The sequence below is a fragment of the Neopsephotus bourkii genome, unplaced genomic scaffold, assembly GCF_033783945.1.
Source record: "Neopsephotus bourkii isolate Nb327-2 ecotype Australia unplaced genomic scaffold, CSIRO-AGI_Nbou_v1 NB_1423, whole genome shotgun sequence".
Lineage (NCBI taxonomy): Eukaryota > Metazoa > Chordata > Aves > Psittaciformes > Psittacidae > Neopsephotus > Neopsephotus bourkii.
The window spans coordinates 2177826-2195195 of NW_026901900.1; the positions used below are offsets into that span (position 1 = coordinate 2177826).

Below are 17370 nucleotides of genomic sequence, written 5' to 3' on the forward strand. Positions count from 1 at the left end.
CAAATGATCCGGAATGTCACTAACAGGAGAATGAACAGGAGAATGTCACTGAGGGGAGAACAGTTGATGCTGTTTACAGCAGTAGATTTCTCAATTTGTCACGTTTCCTCGTAGGGGTCATTGTCCACACTGCAGCGCTGAGAACAATAACTGCAATTAGATTCAGACATGTAGTCCCTGATTTTGAACTACTGATGCCAAAGGGAGATTTATTGCTGACTTAATTTCATACAGGATTTGTTTCTTGGTGCTGACTTTTACCTACAACTGCATACACCAGAATATTATTTATATTGGATTAAACTGACTTTCTGAGAAGTGATTCAAGAGCAACACGGATCTCTGAGTTTTGTAAAAGCTGGGGTGAGGGGGTAGAGCGCTGGGAGAGAAGGAGGGAGGTTGAACTGTCGCATGTAACTCATCTATTGCCAAACAGGCTAACTTGTCTTAACCTGCAAGCACCTGGCATGGAAACTGTCATTTTGAACATTCCTAAATACAGTAATGCTCTCATCTAACCATGGCTGTGTTGGCTACATTTAATGGTGGTGTAATTTCCAAAGGAGATAATGCTGTGTGATTACCTGGTATCAAAGGTGATTTCAGTTGTTTCACTGAGATTTTTTACAGCCCCCTCTGATTTTTTTACCGTATTGCTCAACCCTACTCTCTCTTGGAGTCAGAGTTCTCTGATTTCGTGTGATTATCTTGGGACAGTTTCCAAGTATGTATATGTTAGATTACCACCTGAGTGTATTTTCTTCCCTGCTTACTCAAGTGGTGCCTCCAGATAATCTTTCAAGGAGCCTATAAATATATATATATTCAAGCCTTGCAAATTCAAATGTGAAGCTCACATACTTGGCTCCTTCCTCTTGTTTCTCTGCAGCCATGTTTGCAGTATAACCCCAGTTTTTCTCCCATTCCATGCTGAAAGTGGAAGTAGCTCTAACTAACTATTAACTTTTTTTTTTTTTCCCATATATAAAGAAGGTAAAAGACATTCATATTTAGGTCTTGCAGGAATTTTCTTTTGTACAGAAGATCCTGTCAAATCAAAAGAGTTAAAATATGGTGGAGTCTGAGTAAGGGAGGAAAGGGTCTGTGGAGGAAAGGCTCTGGGGCTATCTCCTCCCCCCAGATGCAACGCATGAAGGAACAGTATTCAACAGAAGGCTAATAATATATATCTCTTTCAACCAAGTAACCTTGTACATGGCATACGTCCGTTGTCATATGTGATATGAAAATCCCTCCCATGAACTAAAAATACTTGAGGGGTCTGAACATAGATATATTAGCACCATTTTTAGATGTACATGCTTCTGGTACATTGGGATATTACAGGCACTGCCATTAAAATACATTTTTGTTCTTTTTTCCTAAAGCTTTGGGTTTGTTGTTTTTTTTTAAGTGCCTTTTAATTTAGTTGTAACTTTTTATTTAACAAGTCCCTTTTATTAAATACAGCATCTTCTCTTTGAAATGCAGGACTTGTAATTTGGTAATTTTGGGGTTGGCTTCTATGTCCGTTTCCTTCAATATCCTCTTTCTGACGCTGCCCAGTATAGCAAACTTCAGAAGAAGGCAGATGAAATCCTGCTGCTGGTTAGAACAAAAACTGCTGTTTTTCTTTCTCAGAAGAATTATGCATATTCTAACACTCAGATACACCCGCATTCATATTTTAAAGTAAATGTAGATGCTTTCCTAATTTTTGCTGCTGGAGGGCCAGCTTCACCTCCCCCCCCCCCCCCCCCCCCCCCCGCTAGTTCTTTCCAAACTTAAAGACAAGAAAAGGTGATGAAAAAAGTCTTTGTGGTGAATCCCAAGTCTAGGATATCCCCAAGGCATTGTGGTTAGTACAAACCCAAGAAAAGCATTTAATTCTGTAGATAGAATCCAGCCTTTTCAGTAAGTGAATACACGCCTATTAAAAACTCATCTTTTTTAAAAACCCAACAATTCCAGGTAGACATTTTGATAGATTTGGGCAGATAAACTCTCTCGAGTCCTTCTGCACACAGCGGGGTTGGTCTCTGGGCCCCAGGACCACATAGGCACTGAGGAAGAGCAGTGAACAGTGTGGACAGGACAGTAAAAATGGGGAGAAAAGGTTGTGGGGTTTTTTTTCCTAACAACCCTCCTTCTGAATCGAATCAGCCATCAAAACTCAGAATGGGAATTTTAAAACCCCTCGCCTCCTTCTTTCTTTCCGCTTCCTTCCAGAACCCCTCACACTCTCCGGGAAGTAGAACGAGGTGAAGCCACCAGGGACTCTTCACACCGCACCTCCTCAGGACACAGCCCAACAGCAGGGCCAGCCGGCGGGCCCGAAGCGGCACCGAGCAGCCGCCAGACGTGTGCTCGGAGACGTTTCCCTACCCTCAGCCTACAAGGAGGGACACGAAGAAGAGCACGAAGAGAAGGAGGGTCGGTTTCACCCCGAGGGGCTGCGGCCTTCAGCGGTGAGGTGACGTGAGGGCCATGCCGCCCTCATGCCGCGCTGACAGTAGCCTCGCGGTGCATAGGTGAGAGCCGCTGGCGAAGCGGGAGGAGGGAGGGGTGTGTGCCCCCACACCCGACCCCTGGGCGGTCCGGGAGACCTGAGTGGATGGAGCCCGCGTCAGTCAGGGGCAGGGCGAGGCCGGCGACGGGGGATAGCGGCCCCCGCCCGGCGGTGAGGCTTCAGTTGTGGAGGAGCTGCGGCACCATGCGGGCGGCCGCCGGGGTAGGAGGGGAGAGGCACCTGTTCTCTGTGAGGGGAGGCGGGCTGAGGCGGGAGGGCTCCCTCCGCGGGCTTGTCGCTGCTACGGTGCTGCTGCCGGTGTAGCGGCAAGCCCGCCGGTCCCCTCGGCTGTTCGGTTCATCTGCTTCTTTCTAGGACGTGGTGGGCATCCTCTTCCTGGTGGCGGTGGCGGTCGCGCTGGATTTCAAGTACCACCACGCTGAGGAGCTGGAGGCGTACCTGAAGAGGGTTCATGCCACCTACCCCTCCCTCACCCACCTGCGCAGCATCGGGCGCTCGGTGGAAGGTAGGGGAAGGGGCACTGTGGGGGAGAAAGCTTTCTGCTTTATTTAAACTGGGACAAACATGGGTAGAAGTGGCTGCGGTAGCGTTTCGTGGGCGCTTGCTGGCGGCAGGGCTGCTTTAATCCCAAGTGCTGGGTGCTTCTCTGCTTACATCTCTGAAGTTTTCTCTTCCTCCCGCTTAAGCGTGAATAACGAACTCGGATGACACATAGGGCGCTTCAGCTAGGGTAGAAGTGCCTCAACACCTTTTTGTTCGAGAATTGGAAACCTCCTGAGTGGCAATTTCAGAAACAGGGATCTCTTTTAAAGACCTTAGGATGTTGTGGTACCCCGTTTGCCAAGTGCCATTCTAGGTGGGGCTGTAATAGGAGTGTGTGTTTTCTAACGTGGCTGTGTTAAAAATAACCTCTTTTGGCTCTGCCTATTATTCCAGTAAATCAGGACTGGCTAGAAAAAGGATTTCAAATTCCATACTGATACAAGGTCTTATGCCTTGAAGGAATGATGGGATTTCAGTCTCAAGCCACACAGGCAAATGCACTGAAATCAGTAATTGCCTTTACGGCCTTATATAGCTATCTGAATTTATTTCTCTGTAATACTTTCTTACAATAAATGTATAGGGAAAAAAAAAAAAGAAGAACTTGTAGTTTAAGAGACTAGAAAGTTCAGTGTTTGCTACTATATAAATAGTATGTATATATCTAGCTTTAAGAAAAAAAAAGGCAGATTTCAATTCGGGAAAGTAAATTGCTTTGATAAGAGGTATAAAACTCGGCAGGGACATTAATTCTTTAGAAACATCATCTGATCTTCTAATCCCATTTCATACCACTGGAAGGAGACAGTGTAGCATCTGTTATCAGATCTATGCATGTGTTTTAAAAAATCTGCCGCCTTCTAGTTAGATAACTGTGAAGAATGCTAGTAGCTTCTTTTCATGCCTCCTTCCCTGTGTTAGTATGTATGTCTTCGCATTTTTCTTACATATACTTGTATTTGTCTGCGATGTAACTCTTAGTTGATGAGAGGGTTCTGTTTCAGTGAGGTATCAAACAGCTGTTGTTGCTATAGATATGTGATCTCGTCTGTATGTGGCTGCACTCATGTTAGAAAGTGTCACTGTGGGAATACTCCAAGTAGACAAGGAAGCTGTGTTCTTCCTGGTTTCACCAAAGGCAGGATCATATTGGATTGTGTTAATCATTCACACAGAGGAGGCTAGTCCCTTTAATTGCAAGCTACCACTTATCCACATCCTCATTTTCCTACCTTGAGGGGACTTAGCTAATGTTTTAATGATAGGACTAGATTCTGACTTTTCTGGCAGGAATTTTGCTGGCTTATCTCCATTCAGGTAGGAAAAAAACACCCCTTTCATCCAACCTGAGATTGAAATTTTGGCTTTTACATATCTAGACATCTGGAAGTTGATAACATGAAGTGTTCAACTTGTCTGAGTTCCATTAGCACGAAAACTGGAAATGCATCATCTCTTGATTGTAGCTCAGCAGTGTATTGGAACTTCATTCATATTTTGGTTATATTACCTTCTGCTCTGCCAAACTATGTGAGAAAAGAGAATTGTGTGGGCTCTGCCTTCTGCCAGCTACGTGCCACGATTTGTGAAAAGGGATTATTTATGCTTTTTGCACGTCCTGTGTGCCTGCAGTATTCCTCTGAACAGGATACTGGGCAGTGGGAACTTTCTTGGTGCCATATAAAGCAGAGTGGCAGTGAAAAATGTTCAGTGCTTTTCTTTTTCATAAATGTTAAGAGATTTCTACCTCTGTTAAGGAAAATGCCTTTAGAGTTCCCTGAAATATGGTAGAGGATGGTACTAAATCGGGCTCTTCATTTTGTTGCTCATACTAAAAGTGTGTGGAAACAGAAGTGTTATAATTTTGGTGAAAATGAAGATTCAAGTTTGGTAAATGGGCTGAAGTTCTATTCCTTTTTTTCTGTGTTAAGCTGACACAAACAAGAATGTATGTATGCACTTGCACTTACTGGTATGGGTTTACTAGCGTCCCATTACCAGTTAGCTAAACCATGACAGCAAAATGTAGCAATTGATGATAAACTAAATTAAATATCCTTTTACAAAGGCACACAGTGACAGGACAAAGGGGAAATGCCTTTAAACTGTCAGAAGAGATTTAGACTAAGCAAAATGACCTGTTCTAGCTTCTCCTCAGATGTAGTTTGATCATCCTGGTGGCCCTCTGCTGGACTTCATCCTGTGTGGTGATGTCTCTATTGCCCCAGGAAACCCATAGCTGAACATGATACTCTAGATGTAGCTTTACCAATGCTAAGTGGAAGGGAATAATAATTTCCCTCAAGATGCTGGCTTTTCTTCTTGCTGATGCTGAAGCATGCAGGTTGCCTTTTGTGATGTGAGAACACACTCCTGACTCACAGAGTAATGGAACAGGCTGGTTAAGTAGCTTGTGGAGTCTCCATCCATGGAGATATTTAAAAGCCATCTGGACACAGTCCTGGGCAACCTGCTGTAGGTGGCCCTGCTTGAACAGGGGAACTGAATCAGGTGACCTCCAGAGGTCCCTTCCAACTGATTCAGGTTCTGTTGAAAGCCTTGCTAAGGTCAAGACTAAAGAAATAGGGTACTTTCTTCTCTCCCACTAGCTGGTTATTTCTGCATGAAAGGTAAGCAGTCAAGCATAATTTGTCATGTATATATTTGAGGCAAGACTTTCAAAGCATGATCGATACATGTAGACTATAAAAGCTGTTGTGTAGACTACACAACAGAGTCATTACCAAGAGTATCAATGAAAAACAAAAGATGCCCAATCTGTTTTGTAGTGGTTTACATTACCATATACAAATTCACTAGCCCTTTGCCAGTTTACTAGGAAGAATGTGTTCTAGACTGGCAATGGCCGGTTCAGTCTCCAGGTCTGTACGTTTGGAAGCCATGATGTTTAATTATGTATGTCATCTGCTCAGCTATTATCCTTAACTAAGGGGAGAAGGTAGCTTAAAAAGACAAAACCTGGCTGACAAAACTGAGTGTTGTCTGTTTGGCTTTATTTAGTACGTAGCCTCAAATACCTCAGGATTTTTGTAGGATGATTTGTATGTTTGTGAGAAACTGGATATGGTCTTATAAGCAGGTAGGCAGAGATATGTGGTGACCCAGAAATCTTAATTCTTTTATATTGTTTTAGATGGGTTGTTGAATAAGCTCATAAAAGATCTTTGGCATGAGCTCTGTTTTCTAATATACACAGAATCCAACCTCAGTATAGTGTGTGCACTTTATAATAATAATAGAGGAGGCTGCAGAGCTGTGTCAGTCAGGAGAGAATGGACCTGGTGTAATCATATTGACCTGTCCTGTCTAATGGCATCCTAGTGAAAAACAGGCTACTCTTCAGCAAGCAAATCTTAGTGTGTGCTATCAAAAAGGAAATATTTGATGTCAGAGTATGATCTGTGTCTTTTAACTGCTCAAGATACAGTGCTTTTATTCCTCTTTGAAAGGAATATGAGCATGGTGGGAGGCAGACTTAAAGATCTAATAAATAGACATTTAGGCAAGCAACTTTGAAAGAGCTAAGTGGCTTTTGTAGTAGATATTCACTCTTTTAAAATCTCCTTTTCAGGTACACCTATGGATGCAGATAAAGTGACTATAGCTCGGTTTAGATCTGGATTTCTGGGGACCAGGCTGTATTTTTAGAATTCCAGTCAAATTGGAACAGTTGTAAACAACATCCTTAAGCCAGATCCTGGTCACTGAGCAGAAAGCTGTGTAGGGTTGAAGTACCTGTCCTGTCCTTTTCCTAGAGAAGAGCTTCAAAGTTGACTTCATAGATTAACATTTCTGTGGCAGATTCCATCACTGAAGAGACAAAAAACTAATCTGACCAGCTCTTAATGTGGTTTCATTAGAAATTTTCAGAAACAGCTTCTTGCAAGAGACCTCTCCTGAAAGCTTTTAGGTGAGAACTTTGTGGTTTAATAATTCTGTTCTGCTGCTTGCTGTTCAATTGCTTTGTTGCCCTTGACCTGGCACATTCCATACATTATTCTTAAGCACTTTTCTAACTTTCACTAGTCCACCAAACACCATATCTCCACTTCCCCTCTCCCCCCTTATAATTATTCAGCTGTTCCTGCTCTGTGAACAGGTTGAAGTATGCAGGTGTGTGTGTTCAGTTTGGGTTTTAAAGTTCATACACAGACTTCCACATGTCTGGGTGCATAGAGGATATGGTATACTATGTGGAAGGAGTACTTGGCAGGGCTCCCAGTAGGCCAGCTTTCTCAGTGCCTTAGAGCTCATTATGCCCATTTCCTATCTGCATTCATGGGTTTCCCTTCTCAGTAAACAGAAGTGAATGGTGCCTGCCCAGGTTTCTGTCTGATAAGCCGCTGTGACTTCAGTAAATGGAGGGGGCAGTATGGACTAGTACTTGGGCAGCTCAGTAGGAAGTGTGTGTCTGCCTGGTAATGGAGAACTTAGGCTGTTAACCTGTCCTTGACATCATACTGCACAAATATCAGTGGAACATGTGCCCAGTATATGCCATGGATTAAGTTATTTCCTGACTTTTTTGATACAGTGTGATTGATACTTTTAGGTGTTTACAGGCAGCTATTGAACAGGGGAATGCTACCTTAAGGGTCATTGCACTTCTGTGAAAATATTTAGTAGTAAATATTGTACTTTTCTACTCTGGATATTGATACTCTGTGAATGTAGCTGGAAAATTATGCTTACCTGGAACTTATTTTCAGGAACTGTTTTTTAGACACTTCATGTGATACAGTATGGAAGGAGCCTGTGTTACTAGCATCAATAGTAAAATGCACTGTGAATTTTATTGACTTTACATTAGAAATGCTTATATTCTGGATGGTTTTACTTTGTTTAAAGTACTAGAAAACAAGTTTTACTGCTGGAGGAAACAAAACTGAAATACATATCCATAAAATGTTTGTAATCTACTGTCATTCTTCTCATCAGGTTAGTTTCAGGGTTTCTGGCACTACAGAAATAGAACGAGAAGGTTGTACATAGCCCAGTGTACTCTGAAGTAAGTTTCTCAGTGTTAGTCATTATTAAATGTTTGTACAAACTAAAAACGAGTACCAGTGTATTTAGAAAAAAGGAAGAAAGAAGGTTATAAAAAACTCTTTCTGTCTTGAAATAAACAAATTTTCTAGAGGAAAATCCACAGGGAATGTGATGTCTTTAAAGAAAATATTGCAATTATTTTTTCTTGGCTGCATGATGCAAGGTATATCTGAGTAGAAGAATATTACCTTCTATTTGTTCCACTTGCATGACTGCTGCAGATGGCTTTCCTCCTGTCTCCAGTCCTTGATAATGTCTCCCATTCCTCCTCATCTCTGATCCCACAGATTTCTTTAGCAGTGTGGATCACAGGCTTATCGTGAAAGCATGGCACATATAGATAATATAAAGCATTGAGATTTCCAGTGTTCATTTTTAGAAACAAGGATGAATAAGAGATTTCTCACTGAGGGCTTCATGTAAATCATACTAAAGTCACTTGGCTCAAGTCCAGAGTTTCATTTAAAAATGGACATTCTAAAACTTACTGTGATAGTTGGCTTTACTCGTTCTTGCCTCCTTCTCCTGAAATTTCCTCCCTGCCCTTTATGGGCCACTTGCTCTCTTTGGTCCCTTTGTTCATTACCGTCTTTGTTTTAGTTGTAGTTAGTTCTTGCAGCATATAAAGTCTTTTTGTCCTCGCTGAGGCTAAAAAGTTTAACATTTAACAACATTTCAACATTTAACGTTTAAAATGTTGAAACATACTTTCATATTTCATCTGACTGCATCATCTAGCCATTTAGTTATCAGAATTAGTTCAAGTGGGACTACTGTGTAGTTGAAGAATAAATATAGTCCTACTGCATCAGTTCAAAAGTCCATGCCAGTACACAGGTAACTTGTATGCAAGCTGGCTTCTGATAGACAAGTACAAAGACTTTTGTTTGAGGACATGACTTAACATTGTTTTGTTGTTTTTTTTTTTTTTATCAGCATGGCTATGCTTATAAAGTACAAATAACTTATAAAATATGTAGCTTGGTCAGTGTCAGTTGTATAAAAGACTGATAAGACATTACTTTTTGAGATGCAGTCCACTGAGCATGTTGCTATTCTCTTGCAGTGAAAATAAAATAATTTGCTTGAATATTCACTTTATGCTTGCTCTGAATTGGTTGATCATTATTTTGAGTTCTATGCTATCTCCTCCCCCTAAAAATAATAATGGAAGTATATTTGAGTTGTGCAGTTTTTACGTACATGTGCACACAGAACTTAAATACCGTTCTTCAGAGAATCTTGTGGGAAGGCTTTTCAACCAACTTTTTGAAGGTAACCTAGCCTAGCAATATAGATCAGACACTTCGATTACAAAAATTGTTTTCTACTACTGGAATCTTTAAGTTGTAACTTTGAAATGGAGAGATCTGATGTATTTAGAAATAGTTCACTGTTCCTATGAGCAGCATTTATTTAAAACCAGCTTTGTGGGGAAAAATCTCTGCTCTCTTGCTTCCTGTCTGTCCCTTGCTTTGTAGTTGTCTAGTTGTAGCATATATTTGTCAAGCTTGCTTTTTTTTTTTTTTTTTCAGAGCAATAGAGGTCTTAAGCCTGAAACCATCCTGTTTTCCCTCAGCAAGACATTACAGCTTTCCGTGTTTGTTTAGAAGTAGACAGAATTGACAACTGGATATTGTAATTAACACCAGTGAAGTTAGCAATGCTGGGGAGCTTGTGTAACAGAATCAGCAATTGCAGCTGGTGGGTGCAACTTGATTCTTGCCTAGCTGGTGATGAGAAAGTAAATATATAGAAGACTGTTTTGTTACCTAAAACCAAACAAAAAACCTATTCCAAACACCCAGACATGAAGCTCAGGATACTCGGAATACTGCACAATATTAATTACTAATTACTAATAGATTAATTACTGGGGTCTTCCCCCTCCCCCCCTTACTTCATATAGGATGCTGCTTCTTGGAACACTGTACATAAACTTTTACCCATGTAAATCAGAAGTGTGATCTTGAAACATGGCTTGTGATCCTTTGTGAGGACGGAGGCGCAGACGCAGAGGTAGAGTGTAAGCTGGATCATTTATTGCAAAGATTACATTATATTTATATGCTTCCAAGCAATTAGCCAAGCACATCTGTGTTTGTCTTGCAGTTACATCAGGTGAAAGGTCTACCTGATTTTTTTATCGACATCCTCTGGTTCCGATGTCCTTGTTCCTTGCCAGTTCCAACACCTTCCAAGTACCAATCAGGGATGAGTCACTCTTAATTGCCTGCTGTAGTTCCTCCTTCCCATGGTCACTCTTAATTGCCTGCTGTAGTTCCTCCTTCCCATGGTCACTGACAGTTTCGATACATTCCAACCCCCACAGTCCTTCCTATAGCTCGTAACTGTGCTGACAATTTGACTCTAACTTATGAACTGCTGATTGCAGGGGGCATATCAAACCTGTATGCTCACTTTGAGTTGCTTTCTCTATGTAAGTCAGTGTTTGACTTACACTGCTCCTAAATAAGTATTTACTTCCTCAAACTGCTGTTTTTTCAGATGCTGGGGGTAGCACAGGAAGAGTGCTAAAGAAAAAGAAAACAACCATTAATCAAGAGATGGCCTTCAGTGTTTGGGCCATGCTAGAGGGCTTATAGCTCCTTAGGTGTAGGGGAAATGGGGTGAATAACAATGTCAATGATCAGTGATATGGGTTGAATTGCCCTTTCAGTACAATATTGCTCATGTAAAAACAAATTCTGATTGCAAACTTAAAAAAAATAAAACTCATCCTGTGCCTATATCACCTGGAAACGCAATCTGTTTTCATTTTTCTCTGACTTAAGGAGATCACAGTAACACATTCCTCCTAACCCACTTGAGGGGATGAGTCTTTCTAGTAAAGTTCTTCCAGTAGCTTCCTAGTCACTTTCCACAAAAGAGCAGTGTGGATACCTTCTGGATAGCCTTTCTGCCTAGGAACGCTAACTGTAGATCCTTCCAGCTACCTGATTCTCAAGGTGGCCTAATTATAGCTTTACTGTATGTAGGTATGGTATGGGATACTGTGTTCAGCTGGTTCACATAAGTACAAATGGAGATCTCCTTATAATGCATTAATTAGTTGATAGGCAAGATGTGACTTCTTACCCTGAAGCAGTTGTTCTATGCATGATTTTGCATAGAAGAGAAATCTAGTTTGGTTTGGCTTTTTTAAAGGCTCTTTTTTTTTTTTTTTTTTTTTTTGAATGAAAACTGGATGTGCACATTACTGCTAGTCTTGCTTTCTGAACTGTTATAAATTAGGTAGCTACTGGCGATGAAAACAAAATGCATAGGGCTGGCTGTAGTTCTCCTCCCCTTCCAGCTGAGATATTACTCTCCCTATAAACCATTCCTCTGGCACAGTGACTCTTTTCATCTATGTAGTGGCGCAAATGTGAGGAAGAGGTCAGAGGATGCTTCGAAGCAGATGATTCTGCACTTTGATATCTAGGGCTTACTTATATTTATGGGAAAGGTCAGACTATGGCAGATGGAGTTATTTAACTAAATTACCATAGCTGCTATGTAACATGCTGAGCTCACAGGGGATTTAGGATAATTGAGTTACATTTCCTGTTTGTTCCTAGCCAATGTGTTCTACATCCATTGGTCTTGCAGTTATCTGCATTTAAATATCTTCAGCAGATCTAAAAAAGTAACATTTGTCCTAAATAAAATAAAACCAAACTGTGCTCTCAAGAAATACAGTCCTACTGCATCAGTTCAAAAGTCCAGTCTGGTCCAGTATTCTTTTTTCCTAGAACAGCTCGAGGAAATTCAAGAAATAGGGCAGGCACAAAATGCTACTTCCCAAGCAATGTGCAACCTGGCTGTTTTTGACAAAGTTTCATAATTGTGGTGGACCTAAAGTAGGGTTTAGTACGTCGTTGCATTAGGCTGATCTCAAAATCCAAGAGAAAACAAAGGCCACCAGAGCATGTTCATTGCAGAGACAAAAGACTAAGCTACAGTTTGTAGGTAGTAACATTGTCTGAATTTTAGTTACTTGTAAACTCTGCATTTGCCTGTTGCCTATCTTAAAAGGCAGTTGCTAATGTTTCAAATGAGACATTTTGTTACCCATTTTAGAAGTGAATCTGGAAGCAAGTGGCCAAACTAAGTAGCTTGTCAACAAAGATGTAAGGATTGGATTCTTTCGGAAATGTTAAGGAGCCGCTAACTTTACAACTTGCTTACTTTACAAGTAATCACTCTGCTCATGATGATCCAGTGGCACTACTGTGAATGGGTAATATTTATTTCTTTTATGGATACAGAGGCTTTCCTGAAAATTGCTTGATGTGTAGCAGTTTCACACATTTCTCAGAAAATAAAGGACACATTTTTAGAACTAGGTCTAAAACAGCCATGGTAATAGACACAAGAGTTAGTGGAAAGGAAAAATAGACTATTTGGTTTCTGGAAGTGAATATGAAGTTAGTATAAATATTGGGAAAAGCCTTTTCAGGCTAATTCTGTGTCTGGTGTTCTCTCCTCAGTGAGCAATACTTGGTAAGATTAGTGTCTATTTTAAAAACAGTATTCCCTTTTGAGTTGTTCTTATTTGGATTTGTAAAATTTATTTTTATTTCTTGATTCTCCGAATCAGTGTTCAAATAAACCATAAGGTGCTATTGCAGAAACTGCTTTGGACTGGCAATTTTTAATGTTTTTATGTATAAAGTGTGCTCAGCTTGATTGTGAGAACTTGGAATGGAGCATTTCAAGTCATGTATACATAGGAAAGAAAGGGTTGTTCTCACAAGTCCTGTGAAAGTGTCTAAAGCAGTAATGTATGTCCCAATTGACCAAAGATTTGTAAACCTTTAGAAAGATAAGCAAGCACATGAACCATGAGCTATTTTGACTCACTTCCTTTCTCAAGTGCTTTGGTTACAAACAAACACTGTCTGGGGGTGGGTGGAAGGGTGGGGTGTGTGTGTGTCGAGGGGTGGTGAGAGTAATTTGGTTATTTCTTCAGTTCTGCTTCTAAGGTAGTGACTCTAAATTGGATAGGCTGGTATAGTCTTTGGACGTAGATAGGTGCTTATTAAATTGTGGGAAATAGTTTGGTTTGTTGTTTGGTTTTTGTTGTTTTGTGTGTTTGTTGTTTTGGTTGTTGTTGTTGTTGTTTTTTTCCTTTAGAGAGAGGTAGCCTTGTGCTTGTGATAAGGGATACATGGGAAGGGACCAGAAGTATTAAGCAGCATAGTTACTGTGTCAGTGCTAGTATTGACAGAGATGGAGCTGTCTGTGTCAGCACCCAGGAAGTTGACAAGTGGAAATACAGAGCATAGGAAGACCTAATGCTATGAAATAAAGCTAAAAATGCTACATAGGTACTGTACCAGTTGGTCTCTCTTGCTGTTTTCCTCAGACAAGCATTTGCTTATGATTCATGCTTATCAATGATCCTAAAAACAACAGTGTGGTTAGAGTAGCTCTTGCTAAGTATAATCTATTTTACAGTCTCTTCATTAAGCAGATTCTTGGGGTACAAAACAAGTACTAAAACCTTTGCTCCCCTCCCTAAATAAGAAATGTTATCAGTTGAGGAGGGAAGGCATGGTAGGCCTGCAGTCTAATGTTACCATGAGCTTCTTTGGTTTGTTTTGCTTAACTATGCAGCATGCTGAATATTGTTAGATATGCCTGGTTAACATGTGATTGATCTGTATCTCTTTAATCTTTCACAATACCTTGAAAACTTTCTTAATGTCCTAGTTTTTCTTGATGTGTCAATTTTGTTCGTTAGTAATGCTAAGCCAGGCCAAGTTTCTCTGTCTTGGTGGACCATGAGAACATGGTATATTGAAAGTGATGATAAACTCTCACAAAAGGAGCTGATGTACTACAGTTGTTCATATAGATGTATATCTAATCCCAGCTTTCAGGTATGTAGTTTATTCTGAGTATAAACCAGACATCTCAAGTATCTGTTTTCTGAGCAGAAACAGCTGCCGTTTTTTGGCTGACAACTTACAGAATTTGTATCCCCAAAGGATACATATATATTACTTATCATAATTGGGAGGCTGCTTTATTCAACAGTCTGGCTAGGTTAAACTTGTGCATTTGCTCATGTTTGTGAGGCCACTTCTGCAATGCTACTATGTCAGTCATTCTGATTAAAGATTTATGGTTATATAAAGTGTTAGTAACTCAGATTCTGTTAGAATATGAATCAAGCCATGTGTGCTGTTGGGCAGTCTCCTTGCAGAGGACAACTTCCAAAATAGCTTTAGATTTTCCAGCTTGAGCTGGTGATGGCAAATCGGAGTACCACAGGGCAAGGATGCTGTGGGTGCTTGCTTAGCAAAAGGGGATTGCTCCTGAAGTCCTTCATTAGTTTTGGTAGTGTTTTGCTGAAAGACAACTTTGTCCCACTGTTATCATGGAGAAACGAACACCTTGTCTTCATATTGAAGCTTGGAAGTACAATACTGCCTGAGCTTTGCAGGGCATACAAGAATAAATGATATAAAAACGTAAAAGCCAAAAAAAGGTTTGTGTTATCACTGAAACAGACTTACCATGGATATGATTTAGAAGTTAGAAGTGATAAAGCAGGATTGATTTTTATTTTTTTTTTTATTATTTTTTCCTGCAAGATAAAGACCTTCATGTAGTAACAAGCATGCAGTAACAAGTCTAAGTCAGACTTAGAACATACGTATGTGCAGGGAAGATACCCTGGCATAGTTCCATAATAAAAAGAAACAGTAAAGATGCCTTAATATCTTGCATGGCAACAATTAACCTAGATTTACACTAGTATTACAGGTAGTGAGCAGGGATGGGCTATCCCAAGTCATAGCAGAATATGTTGCCAAATGCAGTCAGCCTAATGTTTCTGACATCAGTATGCATTGTTGCAGTGGATTAAAGACTGCATGAGAGATTGTGGGAATTGTGGTGTATCTACAGAAATATTTATCAAGGAGTGGCTCTCATGCCACCCTGTCTCTCCACAATGTTTTGTATAAGTAATGTAGATGTTAGTTATTTGCATTGTTTCTTTCTTCTGTCAAACCATAATTACATACCGGCTGCTCTTGCAGTGGAAGCTGTTATAAAAATCAGCTGGTGTATTTCGCTACTGTTACTTGGTGTTCTCATCATAGAATCTAGGCTGAGGATCTCCTGCTTGTAAAGGAATTGAGCTGGATTGACACAAGCTATGCCTACGGCATATCCACTACCTTCTTATGTTCTCATAGAATAAAAACTTGCCTGTCTGGTCCCCCTTCTTATTTCGCAGTACTTTGATTATATGCTTTGGGGCTCAGAAATTTATATTTTAAGTCTGTGTGGAGCACACACTGGAATGAAGCCCTGATAGGATGAGTTCACAGTACTCAGTAGCCAATACCAACCTCAAGAATAATGATAAAGTTTTTAAGTTGTTTGCACTTTCTACTAAGGGGGCCTTCCCTACAGCTTAAGGGCCACATCTTTCTGGGTCATGTACAAACCACCCTGGTAATATGCTACTTGGCCTGTAGAGTTTGTTGGCAAACATGGGATAAGTAAGAATAAAAAGTAGTAAGTTTTAAGAAGGAGGATAGGAAAGACAAAGAAGTAAATTGTTGTGGCTTGCGTCAAATCTCATACGTATATATTTTTTGAGGTCATTACTTTGATTTGGTATAATCAAATGGATTTTGGGGTTTTTTTTGTTTGTTTTTTTTCATAACCTAGCTTTGTGTTTTTTAGGTAACATATGGGATCCCAGTAGATTGATATCTGAGGCTTGCATTTAGACATCTATCTAAACCCTCAATTTTCTACATAGATGGGATCCCAGTAGATTGATATATGAGGCTTGCATTTATACATTTATCTAACCCCTCAATTTTCTACATAGATGGGATCCCAGTAGATTGATATCTGAGGCTTACATTTATACATCTATCTAAACACTCAATTTTCTATCCAGTGTCAGAGGAAGTTTTGTATGAGCATGTTCAGTGCTGCACTATTCAAACAGGTATTCAGTCAGATCTGGAGCTGGAGTAAACTGGTTTTGATGCTGTTTCCCACATCCTTCTCCTGGACAAACTGGCAAGATACAGGTTGGATACATGGCCTATAAGATAAGTAGGAAACTAGCTAAACAGCCACACTCATAGGGTGGTGATCAATTGTTCTTATTCAGGCTGTAGCCTGTTGTAAGTGGGGTCCTTCTGGGATTAATACTGGACCCTACACTGTTGAACATCTACATAAATGATCCAGACAATGGAAATTTTCTATAGTGGGAGAAATAATTCATTGGGACAACTTCCCAGGCATGTGGTAGTGTCCACATCACTGGAGGTTTTCAAGATGCAATTGGACAGAGTGCTTGATAATCCATCTAGGCTTCCTTTCTCATCAAAAGTGGGACCAGGTCTTTTGAGGTCCCTTCCAACCTGAGCTGTTCTACAATTCTATGATTGTTTCTATGGTTAAGTTGTTCTGGCACCTTACATTCTAATGAGAGGCAATCTTTCTTCCTCTTCCCTCTGTCCTGTGCCTTTTCCATTGGAAGGACTGCCTCAACATGGATCAGCATTGCTGCAGTTCCTACCCATGAGCAGCACATGGCTGGCCCAGGGGGACAGAAATGTGTCAAAGTAGTAGGCCTCTATGCAAGTTTTTGAATGAGTAGCCTATTCTGAGTGGTACTGAGAGTGGGTCTGATGCGTTGCCCAGTCATTTAACTTCATTTCCTAGCCATAACTTTCTTTGATAAGTTTTTTTTTGTTTGTGTTGTGTTTTTGTTTTGTTTTGACTTTTTTTAATAACTGTAGCTGTAAATAACAAAGAAAAGCAGAAATAAATTTCAGAACAAGACAACAGGAGTGTGATCCAGACTGCAACACCTACAAATCGATTTGGTTTATTTCCCACTACATCTAAAGATTGATTTCAGTTCTCCACGTTAGTTCCCAGTTTTCATGTGTCTGTTTGGAATACTGATACTATGCCATGACCTGTGCCACTACTAGAAAAGTTTAAAGTAAGACCGCTTATTCCACTAGAAATTGTGTCATCTAGCTCTGTTGCAGTACCAATCTTGTTACTTGTCCTGAGACACATGGTTAGAAACACACATTTGTCTTGATTACTTGAACTACAGTTTGCTAATTAGTTGAAGCAAGTTCTGGTTTGGCAGTGAGAAATGTCTTTTTGGTATACATTCAGTTGATTCAAAGAACGGGAGGCAGCTTAGCTGTTCATTCCAGGTA

The 17370-nt window shown here is 40.4% G+C and overlaps 1 protein-coding gene across 4 annotated transcripts in view; it reads left to right on the forward strand.

Annotated features, from left to right (window-relative positions):
• Positions 1-1767: 1767 nt before the first annotated feature.
• CPM (carboxypeptidase M) overlaps positions 1768-17370 on the forward strand; it is a 31913-nt gene continuing 16310 nt past the window's right edge. The window contains exons 1-2 of one of the 4 annotated variants that reach the window (XM_061368054.1): positions 1768-2531; positions 2885-3035. In XM_061368054.1, coding sequence (XP_061224038.1) covers positions 2982-3035 — 54 coding nt within the window. In that variant the 5' untranslated portion in view covers positions 1768-2531; positions 2885-2981. Of the gene's footprint in view, positions 2532-2580; positions 2732-2763; positions 3036-17370 lie in introns of those variants that run through there. The other 3 variants (XM_061368053.1, XM_061368052.1, XM_061368051.1) reach the window with 3 other exon arrangements.